General features: G+C 42.2%; 1 protein-coding gene across 1 annotated transcript; it reads right to left on the reverse strand.

The window, feature by feature from the left end:
- Window positions 1–1,963: 1,963 nt before the first annotated feature.
- On the reverse strand, window positions 1,964–12,725 carry LOC105416776 (uncharacterized). The gene is made up of 10 exons (XM_011606246.2): window positions 12,545–12,725; window positions 10,623–10,768; window positions 10,405–10,486; window positions 10,132–10,267; window positions 9,744–9,946; window positions 9,525–9,661; window positions 8,978–9,119; window positions 8,619–8,900; window positions 3,229–8,002; window positions 1,964–3,114 (listed from the first exon to the last, which is right to left on the reverse strand). The coding sequence occupies exons 1-10, from the start codon at window positions 12,716–12,718 to the stop codon at window positions 3,104–3,106; spliced, it is 6,087 nt and encodes a 2,028-aa protein (XP_011604548.2). The 5' UTR covers window positions 12,719–12,725; the 3' UTR covers window positions 1,964–3,103.
- Window positions 12,726–12,961: the final 236 nt, after the last annotated feature.

The raw sequence follows: 12,961 nt of genomic DNA on the forward strand, positions 1-12,961 counted from the left end.
GACTCCTATTATTTGATGTTTTAATGAGCTAAAAGATTAAACCTCTCCATGTTGCAAGCTTTTAAATCCTAGTTTCACGTCAAACTGGGATAAGAAAGCAAAAGGATCTAGCATTTTTTAAATGGATTCACGATGCAGCAGACAGTTCCAGCTCATCCATAAAAGATAAAGCATTTCAGGACTTTCTCATTCAACTATGCACGCTTGTGCTCTTTTGTCTATTATGTATATTTGTTTTATATCTGTTTCAACATTTGGTCACAGGAGGTGGTATGAGAAAGACCACACATCACTTTGATTTTTGAAGGAGAAATTCCAGAGTTACTTTAGCCATTTTCTTCCTCTGGATCTGATCATTTGTCTTTTTTCCGCACACAGAGAAACCATTTTTAATACCCACAACCCAAAGTAAAAAATGTTATGTCAATGACTGTATAGAATCTAATCTATCCTGTGTCTCTCCTCCTTCCTTCCCTCCATGTTTAGCTGCTACAAATTGCCTTGCAGGAACCACAGGCCAGTGTGCCAGACTGATTTTTACTACAGCCCCCAAGTCTGCCAGTGCATCCCCAACTACATGAGGCCTGGGTGGAATTAACTCGTCATCAGCATATACAGAAAAAAGAAAAACCAGGACATAATTTATGACCATTCAACGTGATCTCACAGAGCTAAAAACAAGGGAGGAGAACAAAACTGAAAAGGAGTACATGTCATGGATTACAGCAAGCTGAGGGGGTTTTATTAGTGCTGTATTCGCTCTGACACCAGCCACACCAGACAAGTGACACGCATGGAGCAAGAAAACCCCAAAAACCCCAAAAACCGAAACAGAGAGACTTGTGTGGGATCCCAGGAGTACTCACTCATAGCTGGAAACTATAAGGCATGACAGCGAGGTGGGACGGATGAGGCGGCATTCATCTCTGCCACAACATGTTGAAACACAGCGCCGTTCTGTCAGGTTGCCGCAGGCAACACCGCATGTCCAAGACGGAAGGAGGAATAAAATAAAAACAGACGCCCCGTTTGCCTTTTGTGATAAAAGCAATGGGGTGAAGACCTTTTACAGAAATGAGTAATGTGCCCGTGAAGTGTAGGATGAAACAGACCGTGGTTGCTTAGTTTCAAATTTATAATCATAATTTAAAAAAAAAAAAGAGTTCAACAGTGTGACAAAAAAATTAAGATTCCAAAACTGTTATTATACGCTCCGTTAAAAAAAAAAAAAAAATTCTACTTCCACATGACTGAATTCAACTGCAACTGATGTTCAGTAACATGCGCATACACTTATGCAATCTCTACTTAATTTAACCTTATGGATTTTAATTGTATTTCAATTGTAATACAGAATCATTGTGCAGATGTAAGATAATGTATATAAGACAAAATGGTGGCTAAACAGTGATGGTGGCGTAATTATGGGGAGCTGAAATCATGTGTTGCCTCTGCAGTGGAAATAATTTACTTTATAAACTCATTTTATCAACGAGTCTGCAAATGACCGACTGTGGCATCGATAAAGAATTCCTTTGTTGATATATAATTCTGAAGTTTTGATAAAATAAATATTTTTCAGAATGTTTAGTTCACTGTACCTGATTAACACCAAATGAGCCTGCCGTCCGCCTGACTAAGATAAATGAAAAACAAAGATGGTTGTTTGTGTCTGGTCTCTTTTGAACAGCCTCAACATGTCTGGCTGATCAATCCGCACGATTAACTCATTTCATTCTTTAATGGCTTCATAATCCTGCCAGTACCGGCCCACATCGACTCACACGATACCACCGACACCACCAACCTGACTATTTTGGTATGTGTGGCGTGGTGTGACAGTCGTCCCCATCCCTCACTCATTTCAAGATAACCGTGATATTTACATATTGTTAGCAAAACAGATTTAAAATGAGCATAAAAGGGGAAAAAAAAGAGAACTATTTTCAGTAAAATGTCAAAATAAATGCCAATGGAAATGTTTTATTTTCAGGAATAAAATATAAACCCACCTCCAACGCACCCTTATATAATAAGCCATTAGTTTCTTCAAATATTTACAAAAGATAGAAAATAAAACATAAATAAATATAACCTGCTGCTTGAGAGAAAGAGACCGGTGTGTCCTTCGCATAACACTTATTTGCTGTAGTAGATTCAGTGAGAATTCCGATGCTTAAAATATGATATCGAAAAACACCTTCAAAATAGAAATCACAATGTCTCTAAGGTAATACAACAGATAAAATCTGACTAAAAGAATGTCAGCTGCTCCTGAGGCAACAAATGGATAAATGATCATCATTAACATCCTGTGACTGATACTGCCAAAGGGAACTAAGGGACGAGGCTGGAAGAGAAGCCATTTTAGCCCATGGAGACAAAAATTAAAGTGGAGCTTTGTTTGTAGAAAAGCGGTGCCTGCAAAATCATGTGGTTCACACTGACCCCTACTGGTTATACATCATTACAACAAGCACGGAGCACTCGAGCCCCCAGAGATCTGCGGAAATGCAATTAGTCTTTAAAGAATTAAAATTTTAGAAATTTCTAAAGGTGATACAGCCAACTTACAGTTCAAATGTTAGACTTGGTCTAAATTAAAAATAATATTACAATGTTAACATACAACAAACAGATGAAAATGACTCCTTTCCATTATACAATCTCATCCCTTTCGAGTACGAGCAAAAAGAAAATGGAAATGTCTCAGTGCAAAAAGCAAACAATGGCATTGTATGGCTTACTGCTGTGAAAAATATGTATCATTGTTTACGATAGAGGAGCCTTTTCATCGAATATACCATTTTCCCCTTCACAGCTTTCAGGAGTCCAGCCTTAAACCGCAATGTCTTATCATCAAACCTGGAAGCAACACAAAGTTTCCAGCACAGGCACTTCAGTACAAGCTGTGAACCACTGGTATTTAGGTCACTGGTCTACTCGAGCCCCTTTTTATAGGTTCACTTTCAGCTTCTCCACAGTGCACAGCAGTGAAGAAGATATCCAGACACTGCCAACCTGTTCAGGTACGATCCATCCAGGTTCACGGTCCTGTCTGTCAGTCCAAAAGTTCATGTCATTCGGACTTGATGCCAATAATTTAACTGTTGCCTGAAAGAGAACAGCCAGTACAGGCCCATTGTAGTTCAAACTGGAGGACACAGGCACAAATCAACTCGTGAAAGATACCATTGGAAAATGCATTGTTGAAAAATCATGACTCACCCTCATCATCAGAGTCAAATCCAAAGAGATTTGAGCACTTCTGCAGCTGGAGATGGGCCTGCAGTTCATCTGTACTGCTGAAAGTAACAAAACAATTGGCACAGCGCTGTCTCTGCAGAGGTGCTCCCACCTCCTCCTTCACCGGAATTCTCTCTGATGAGGGGGAAAACGTCATTTCCTTTCTTCGTTTTGGCATGGTGGTGTATCTCTCATCCAGGTAAGCTGTCGGTGGCAAACGCTTGTATGGTTTCTTACCATACTCGGCTAGAGTTTCTATACACACTGAAGAGTTTCCGGGTGCCACTTGTCCATTTATTTTCACAGAGTAACTGCGGGACTTGGCTCCAGACTCCAAAACTGGGGATGAAAGTGTTCCCCCCTCTACCCGGGAGCGCTCCGACACCATTTCCTGAGCACCGTGGGCTGTGTCCGTGGCAGCTTGTGCCCCACCGCCATCAGGTACATTGTGCTTTTCACCAACATTGGTTGAGTCGGATGTTTTGACACAAGATTCAGATGTTTCCAACGTTGTTTCTTCCTTCCTGTTCTCGTCTCTGGCTGGAGCCAGAGGAACCCCTTCATTTAAACTGTTAGCTGGGAGAGCAGTGAGAGAGGTACCGCAGCTGTCTGACCCAGGGTTAAATGTTGCTGGTTTGGTGCCATCTTCCTCATCTGCTTTATCTTCATCATGGTGAACTCCTGAACTTTTGACTGACTTTGAACAAGCTTTGCTTCCAAGCTTTGTTTTTGGGTTGCTTAGATGAGAATGTGTTTTTCGCTCGTTATTTTTCTTGGACTCTGAAACAGTTTGCTTGTTTTTGTTGCTCCTTTTTTTTGTAAAACGTAATTTTTGGGACTTTTCTCCTGTGATCTTCTCAGTTTGCTCTCCTGAGGCATCATTTAACAACAAGTCATGACAGAGTTTGTGTGTAGAATCTTTGTTTTCTGCCTGTTCATCCACATCTTTCACATTTCCTTCTTCTGCCATCTGGGCTGCTACTAAATTCAGGTGAGTAGACTCAACAGTCGGCCTCTTTGATTTGCTCAACCGTGAAGATGAACTGAGGTATCTCCTTTCTAATGATGCCGAAGTGTTCTGTGGAACTCCATTTTGTTTGATAGGATTCTTCTTAAACCTTTTGTTCGCGGATTTCTTCGGCTCAGAACGCTCTTTTGAAGTTTCTGTAGTTTTGTCCTTCATTGTCCTCCCAACTTGCATTAACTTTGTGGGCCGTCCTCTTTTTTGGAGAGTTTTATTAATTTTCAGCCGCCTCTTCAACCTTTGCCTCTCCTTCATTTTGCGTTTAAAAAATGAAGAAAATTTGTTCTTGAGTAATGCTCTGTATTTCTGAGATGCAATATGAATGTTAGAGTCTCGTCTTAATCTCAGATTGGGGCCTGCAGGCTGTTCAGAGGTTTCCTTGTTACTAAGATTCTTTAAGACATCGCGCTTTGGCAAAGCCTCTCCCAGTTTATGCTTTTCTGTTGATAAACTGGACACGGGTTCTCCTCTGGAATGCCGAGGCACGCAGACGGCCTCATCCACAGCATCAGATCCGTTACAAGGATCCCGTTGAGTCTTTTCAGATGGGATGTTAGATTTGTCACTTGTTTGCTTATTTGAATTCTTGTCTGGTTTTACAGATTTTGCAGAATAGTGTTCTCTTTCATGAAGATTTAATGCCCAGAGACAAATAAATAGTTTAGAGCAACCAGGGAGGCAGCACACTGCCTGCAGTGGACTGTGTTTTCTGGTGTGGCGTCTCATTTCCATTCCTGTTTTGAATCTTTCAGTACAACCTTGATGAAGACAAGGGTGTCGTGGAGTGAGTCTGTGTCTTTCAACGTGGTGTTGAAAGTGTTCAAAACTCCACAAAACCCTCATGCAAATACTACATTTCCCATTTCCGATGCGAAAAGCTAGTTTCAATGGTCTAATGTCCCCACAGTGCTCTTCAAGAGCGTGATATAAGAGAGCAACTCTGTTCTTTGACAGGACCAAAGCCCAAGTGCATCCTTCCACTGGACAGAAAACTTTCTGCTGTGGCGCCACGTTTTTGTCCTGAACAACTCTACTGTTGTGTTTTGAGGTCGTCTTTGGGACATGCTGCATTTCCATCACCGTTTGTTGATCAGAAGACAGGCTTCCCTGTTGTTTCTTTGCTCCCTCACCTTTCTGAGGACGTGGCTGCTTAGCTTTAGAATTAAGGATGACCATTTTCAGCCTCTCCAGCACTGTATTTTTGGCAACATTCCCATTAATCTTGGGACCAGGAGTCCTCATATTAAGATTCTTTAATTCATTTGCTTGCTTTCCCTGTCCACATGGAGCAACCGGTGTCTCAATACTGGATCTCAACTTCCTGGTTCCTTGGGTGCCTGACTCTCTGAGGCTCATTTGTTTAGGACCAATAGCACATTTTCTTGGTCTCCCACGGCAACGACTTCCAGAACTGTTGGTATTGGCTTTGGCAGGGGAGTTTGACGTAGGATCATCTTTGGTGTCACAAAGCTGTTTTTCTTGAACTTTATTCCCAGCAAATTCTTTGCTTTTCTTAAGTTTCTCTATATGGTCGGACAGGTGCATCATGGCCAGCAGGTCGTCTTTAAACATTGTCCCACAGAACATGCACTCATCCTTACGAAAATGGAACATTGCATGTGCTACAACTCGACTTCCATTGAAGACCTTCTTGCAGAAGGTACAACAGAATTCCAACCTGGATTCCTCTGATTCAACTGGTTCCGTGTTCATAGACGATTCTGCATCGAAATCATCAGAGTCTTCATTTTTCTCCTGAGTATCATCAACTGCAGAAATTCTCTGTTCAGGAAAAGAACAGCTGAAGGAATTGTGGGATTTGTGGAGAAAATTAGGTCTTTTTTCATGTATGAAGTCCCCTGAAATATCTGGCGGCGGCTGCTTTGAAACCATTTCTGTAAAATCAGACATGTCATTTATACTGTCTGAACCTGGAGGGGTTACAGTGGAACCTTTGTCTGGTGCACTTGCATCCGTTGTAGATGCGCTTTGTCCATCTGAGAGTTTGGCTGAAGTGACAGTTGAAGAAATACTGTTGTTGACCTTGGTGGCCGTCTCTGGACAACCAAGGTTAATCTGAGAGGGCAGAGGGCTTGGTTCAGGCCGTCGCTCATTTTTAAGGACAGAACTTTGAGTGAGCGCATGCATGGAAATAGCACCGGCAGTGCTGCTGATCACAGGGTTGTCCTCAACTGGACTCCGGCCTACAGCAGAAACATCAGCCGAAGGTGGGATTTTCGAGACCTTGTCTAAAACGGAGGATTCCAACAACTTGCCTGCGGTTGGCGTCTGCGAAGCAAAGGTGACTTTCATCTCGACTGCCGACACTTCGCAAGGCTCTTTTGTTTGACCGTGTCTGCCCTTCTCCAACGCCGGGGCTTCTGTTAGCTTGTCTTCTGCTGCCCTCTGCAGTGCACTGGCCACTTTCAACTGGGTGGCAAACTCTCTGTGCTTGCTTGTATTGGTTTGCAAAATGTGGTCTGTGCTGACATCTAAAACTTGAGATTCTGACTGCAAATCATCAGCTCCTCTGCTCTTGAACGGCTCTCTACCGCTCTTTGGAGAACCTGCCTCTATAGTTTGTGCTTTTTCTAAAACTGAACACTCCTCAGCCTCTTCTGCTTTGGGTGGGGGGGAAACAAACACATCCTTATCTTCTAGGGTAGCATCACTACTCCCGTTTTTCTCAGTCCCCTTGGAAGGCATTCCTTGCACAGAGGAGCGTGTGATTTTAGATACAGACCCCTGCACACTTGTTCCAGTGCCTTTTCCTTTCAGCCGTCGAGTGTAACAATGGAGCTGTTGCACAAACATAGTCAGGTCCCTTGTTCTAAGGATAACTTCTTTGCGGTGAACCGTCTTGACAGGTTGTGATGTGGTCGGACGCTTCATCGTGGGCTTGTAAAACAGAACTTGGGGAAGCCCTCTCTGTCTGTTGCAAGTGTCCTCACTAAATGTGCCAAAGAGTTCATTGTCTGGTAGGGAGAGCTCCAGAATCACTTGTGGAGAAGCTGGCCTAAGGCTGTCCGCAGATGATCCCTTCTGGTGTTTACCGCTTGCTTCCCTCGTCAGTGACTCACAGTTCGTGTTAGGTTTGTGTTTTGCATTGTTTTTTATCTGAATGGCTTCAGAACTCTTCTCTGTAGAGACCTCGAGGTTCTTTTGATGTTTCAATCCATGTTTCTTGATCTTTTTTCTAGACTTATTCTTTTCAAGAGTCCCTGAGTCTTCCAGAAGCCACTTGGGTGTTCTAATCCTTCGTTTTGGTGGGTTCTTCTCCGAGAGTCGTGTGATGCGTCGATCTTCATAACCCCTGCTGTCCTTTAATCCGTCGAGCTGCCAAAATGAACGCCTAAGCGGTTCGGCTGTTCTACCCTTTACAGTTCTTGATGCTTGGGTGTTTTTCCTTTTCACAGTACGGTCCACATTAAACAGTGTTTTCCCTGGACCCAACCTTAATCGTTTGGATGGAATAGCAAGATCCTCTTTCAGCCTGTCCCCTGTGCGATAGCGTCTCTGTGTCGAGCGAGCCCCTCTGTTTCCTTTTTGACATCTTGGTTTGCTCGATGCTGGAGCCGTTTCCTTGCTGCAGTAGTTAAGGATCCATTTGTCCTCCATGATTTCCTCGAGGGCAGAACTCACCACTTTTTCACTCAACAGCTTTAAACAGTTGGTCCTCAACGCAATTAGATTCCAAAACTCTGGATCAAAATGCAGATCCTTCTTCAAGACCTGCGCAGAGACCAAGAAAAATGTTGGTATCAGAAGCTCATACACCTAATCAGTTCGAATTAGGGATACATCAAAAGGATTCTTGGCCGAAACTGAAATGGAAGAAATCAAGGCCGAAACCGAAATTGAAACACGATGGATTCTGATTCAGTGTTTCCCACAGAACTGGAATAAGTTGTTGGTTGTAGATTGCCAGGGGAAAGGTGAGCGGGCACACATACAGCCAGCATTAGCTTAAATTGTTAGCTCTTAGGCTAAGAATCCAACCAGCTGCACTTCCAGCTACTTTAATATCGAGACAGGTTAATATGACATAACTTAAAGTTGTTCAGACCACTTCTGGACTTGTTTTCAGACATATTTATACCATAAAAAGTGCATTTACGATATATACTGCCACCGTAGGTGTAACGACAATGAGAATGTGCTGAAAAATGAGTGCGAACTGGTTGTCCTAAAACCAAAAAATATATTTGTGACGGCGCGCTGGCTGCACCCTCACAACATCCTGTCTGCCTGTTGTTTTGGCGATAAAAGTGTTTTTCAGCAGAAACATTTTAGTGGCTTAATTCTTGGTGCATGACCAGTTTTAACATCAGTTTAAAATGTTCTCTACCTGTAGCATTTCAAAGCGAATGTGGTTTCTAATAGGGCTGTGGTCCACATGGTAATCTTGATCTGGGTGCATGTAAAGAAGGTATGCGGTCTTGTAGGCTTCAACGGTGCGTTCCAGGAAGAAGACGAGAAGAGCACATGCCCGGCAGACCTCCAGGTCATTTGGTAGCAGGCTAGCAATAGTTTTGTAGATGAGGGACTTGGTGATAATGTCACAAGGAAGGCAAGACTGTAGGCCATTAGCACAAAGCTCCACACAAAACTGGATTCCATCATCACCAGCCTGAATAAAGCAAAATAAAATATTTATAACATCCAAAAGAGTAAAAAAAAAAATTCTCGTTTAGATTTCTGCCTCACTTCTTGCAGAACGGCTTTAATGAAGGGGAATATTGAGTTGACATTGGTGGCAGACTGCATCAGCAGGTGAATCTCATCCAGAAGAACTTTCTTAGGTGTTTTCAATCGATGATGAAACGTACTCCAAATTAAAACAAGATCACTGAAACATAAAAACAAGCATCCTCAGTGAATGATGAACAACTGCATAGACAACAGATAATGACTACTCAGAGGGTTTTATCAGCCCTTCAATCCAGCAGATGCCATATTGAAGATACTCGGAAAGGTAAACAAGGCAGACGTCCTGAAGTAGATTCGAGTATTGCATGATGACGCACAGCAATAAAATATAACTTTTCCAAAATTTGTGCAGTTCCCTGCTGACTGAGTCCTTCACCGTAAGCATTTGCATTGACAATGCATTTTGAGGAGCTTTTCAGTGATTCGGGACATATATCCAGCACAGTGTTTACATCCGAGTACCTCCAATATGGCTCTGCATCCGGGTTACAGGCCAAAATGTGTTGTAGGTGAAAACCCTCCCTCTGAATTTAGATTTGCTTACCACAAACAGTGCATGTCACCCCTGCAGAGCTGCTGGGAGAGGAAGACTCGACTGAGGGCCAAGAGCAACTCATCCTGCTCCTCATATTCCAAACTACAGATGATGTAAACAGCATCTTTACCATCCAAGCCAGCCACCTAAAAATTGCAACCATTAAGTTATCCAGAAAACAAAGATAATTTGGGGTTTTTGACAGAAACAAAATAACAGAAGACCTACTTCCTTGTGCAGGATGTCATGCTGTGATGTTTTTAAAAGCCATGAGAGGTAGACCTGGAGGAAGAACAAATGTTGTCCTGCTGTGGGATGCCAAGCACAACACTTGGCCAGGGCCATAGCCTCACTGACCCGCTCACAGGATAAGAGGTACCGCACCCGAAGCTCAAATAAGACAGGCAGCTCAGAGCTAATGAAGCCATCCACTAGGGAATATGGTGCAAGGAAAGGAGGGGGGGAAAAGGCATTTTTCAATTTAACTTGTTACCACAGAGGCTGAAAACAAAATGTTTTTTTTCGACTTAAAAATCTGAACAATTAGTTGAAGACGACAAAACAGTGACATGATAAATGTAAAAGACATGAGTATTATGCCTTGAATAATACCAACCTTCATTCTGAGGTAAACTGGAATCACTCAAGATTGCCTTTAAGAGTGGGCAGGCCCAAGGGCCGCCCTCGCATATTAAACGTTCCACCTGAAGCAAATGAACATTCTGATGCCTCGCAAGGGCCAGATTACATTCCTGAAAGAGGAATATCAGAGAAATAGCTCCATTATATTGTATTTGTTATTGTACATATACAGGTGTAGTTTATTTAGGTATTGAAGAAATATCTGTACACTCGTCTACCAGGACGATGAACTGCACTTCACTCTCACCTGGAATGCAACAGTAAATTGTTTAAGTGGTTCCTGATGCAAGTCCTTCTGGTCAAAGAACAGCAGCAATTCAAAAACACTCCTGTGGAAACATTGAAAACCATTTGTGTTCTGTCTTTAAAATGCAGCATGATTTTACCTTTAAAGTCATATTTCTTATGAAAAGGAAAGTATCATCATTGAGGAATATATATATATATATATATACATATACTTACAAGGCCAGACTGCTAATTGTTTGATGTACAATGTCACAGTTTAATGTAAATGCAGGGGAAGCCTGTGCGAAAAAGCACAGGGCTATTTTCAAGATCCTGAGCTGAGGCAACGGGACTTGCCAGCGAGCAGCAAACTCCTCCACCACCTGCACGAAGAATAGGGGGATTAATAAAGTCAAAGACAAGCCTGCAGGTAGAGATTATATTATAATCCTCATTAATATAATAACAGGTTTAAAGTCAGTTTAAATTCACTTGTTTTAAGTTAGTGTTGGAATCTCATGATGAGAAATCATCATTTTAATGCCTTCTTTGGCAATTATTTCGAGGCTAGACATTTATTAGTGCAGATATATTGATATATGGAGTTTTATTTATACATTTGTTGCCAAGTTATATACTGAGTAATGTTATAATCTTGCTAATCAAAATATGGACGAAGGCCTGCATCAATATCTATACAAGAACTGCATTCCTGAACGAACTGACAGTCATATCATACCATATGTTTTTGAAAACAAGATGCATAGGTTACAATTTGAAGTTGGAAACCCAAATGATCTTCTGATCCCATTGCTCTGAAATTTGGGCATTCAGTGGCAAGTCAGAAAAAAGATCGCATTTTAACTAACAGATTTTAAAACAATTTTTCAAAATAACAATTAGCCTCGTATTCAACTTTTATCTCGACCCGTTGTCCTCTTGGGTCAAATCAGCCCCGTCTGCCTCTCCATATTTTTGGGTTCTCCTTTTAATGAACTCATTGCCGAGGTCTCAATAAATATTTTATGATCATTTTGGGAATATTTAGTACGACCAACCTGATTTCCATAAAATTGAAAAATCTTACATAAATAGGTAGATCATAAGTTACGGCGAAATCACTTAAGCTGTGTGTGTAGCATGGAAGCATCCATGTAAACGTATGGCAAACATATGGAAGAGATCCAAAGTAATGAGATATTACCCAGACCCAAAGACAGGGGGAGGAATAATGCCCTCTAACGGTGCAGATCCACGCCACCGAGCCCCTATGGAACGGTACCGTCAACAATGATGATGTCATTACCGTGTGGTCCAATCAGTGCAACCATTTAAAGTAGAACTTCAACAAGTCCAGAAGCCTCACAAGTTATTTATTCTTGTCATTTAATTCAAAACACCGAAGAGGCGCCTTAGCCGTAGATCTAATCATCTCACAGAGTACAAACAGAAAGTTCAAGCTTGGCTGAAATGTTTCAGATGGGTTAGCTGCCGAATACAGCCAATAATCCTGCACAAGTAACCCATGCAGCTCCAGGAAACCGATATTATGACTCAATGCACGCTGTGGTGCGTTTTAATTATTTTATGCAACTGACAATTTAATGTTACAGCAGCCGAGTCCGAGTTAAAGGTCGCGACTCGGGAATCAAAATGTTATCAGCTATCCGCATATAAAAGTTGTTACTTGGTTACTAAACATACAAATTGCACTGCAGTTTATGGGTGCAACTTAATCATATACACGTGTATTGACTGCCAAAACCGTTGAAAAGCGGGCAGAAAGTTCTTAGTCCGTCATTCTGGCTAAATTGTGGGTAAATTTGAGGCTAACTGGGCAGCTATCGGATGGAATAGCCAAGTTAGCTTATTAAGTATACAGTCACAGTAACAAAGTATCACAAATATGACACCTGGGGACTTCAAAAGGGCCGACTAAAAGCGAAAATGTCATATAAAATGCGTTATTTCACATGCGTTAGCGGATGCAATTTGTTTTTACAGCGACAAAGACTTAAACGTCAAACGCTACCGAGGCAACAGCTAATGCTAACAGCGTATCGGCCAATTCTGGGGGAGGGGAGTAGGCTAACATACAGCATTTGCTCTTATCTTCGACAAAAAAAAACTTGTCACCAACTCCAGGTTCAGGCCCTTACCTTGCAAAAGTCGGAGCAGAACGGCCTACAATCCACTCGCAAGTCATCGCTGGAATAGCGGCTCAACAAAGTCTGTAAGTGATTTTCAAGCTCCTCTAACTCGTACACACCATCTCCCTCCGCCATACTGCCTGTCGAGCCTTCCTCGTAGCAGCGACAACACAACACATACATACGCTTGCATTGACGTCGCTGATTGGACGACACCGCGGGGTTCGCTTCATTTTCTGTACAGCGTGCCCCGTAGCGAGGCGAGCGTGGCGGTCTTTATTTAGACTGCATATAATCAAGCCTAATTAGATGGCAAGAGTTCACTTGGTAAACACAAACACCGCTCGCGGCTTTTACGCTCAGATTTCGTCGCGTAAAATCGAGAAAAATGAAATTCGGTCAAAGAATTCGCCTTATCTCGCCCCC

Source organism: Takifugu rubripes, chromosome 8 (assembly GCF_901000725.2).
Source record: "Takifugu rubripes chromosome 8, fTakRub1.2, whole genome shotgun sequence".
Taxonomy (NCBI): Eukaryota; Metazoa; Chordata; class Actinopteri; order Tetraodontiformes; family Tetraodontidae; genus Takifugu; species Takifugu rubripes.

Coding starts and splice junctions, on each gene's coding strand:
- LOC105416776 (XM_011606246.2), bottom strand. CDS start 12,718: ATGTATGTGTTGTGTTGTCGCTGCTACGAGGAAGGCTCGACAGGCAGT. Junction 9,947..10,131: donor CAGTTTACCTCAGAATGAAG/GTTGGTATTATT, acceptor CATATTCCCTAG/TGGATGGCTTCATTAGCTCT. Junction 8,003..8,618: donor TTCGCTTTGAAATGCTACAG/GTAGAGAACATT, acceptor GTCTCTGCGCAG/GTCTTGAAGAAGGATCTGCA.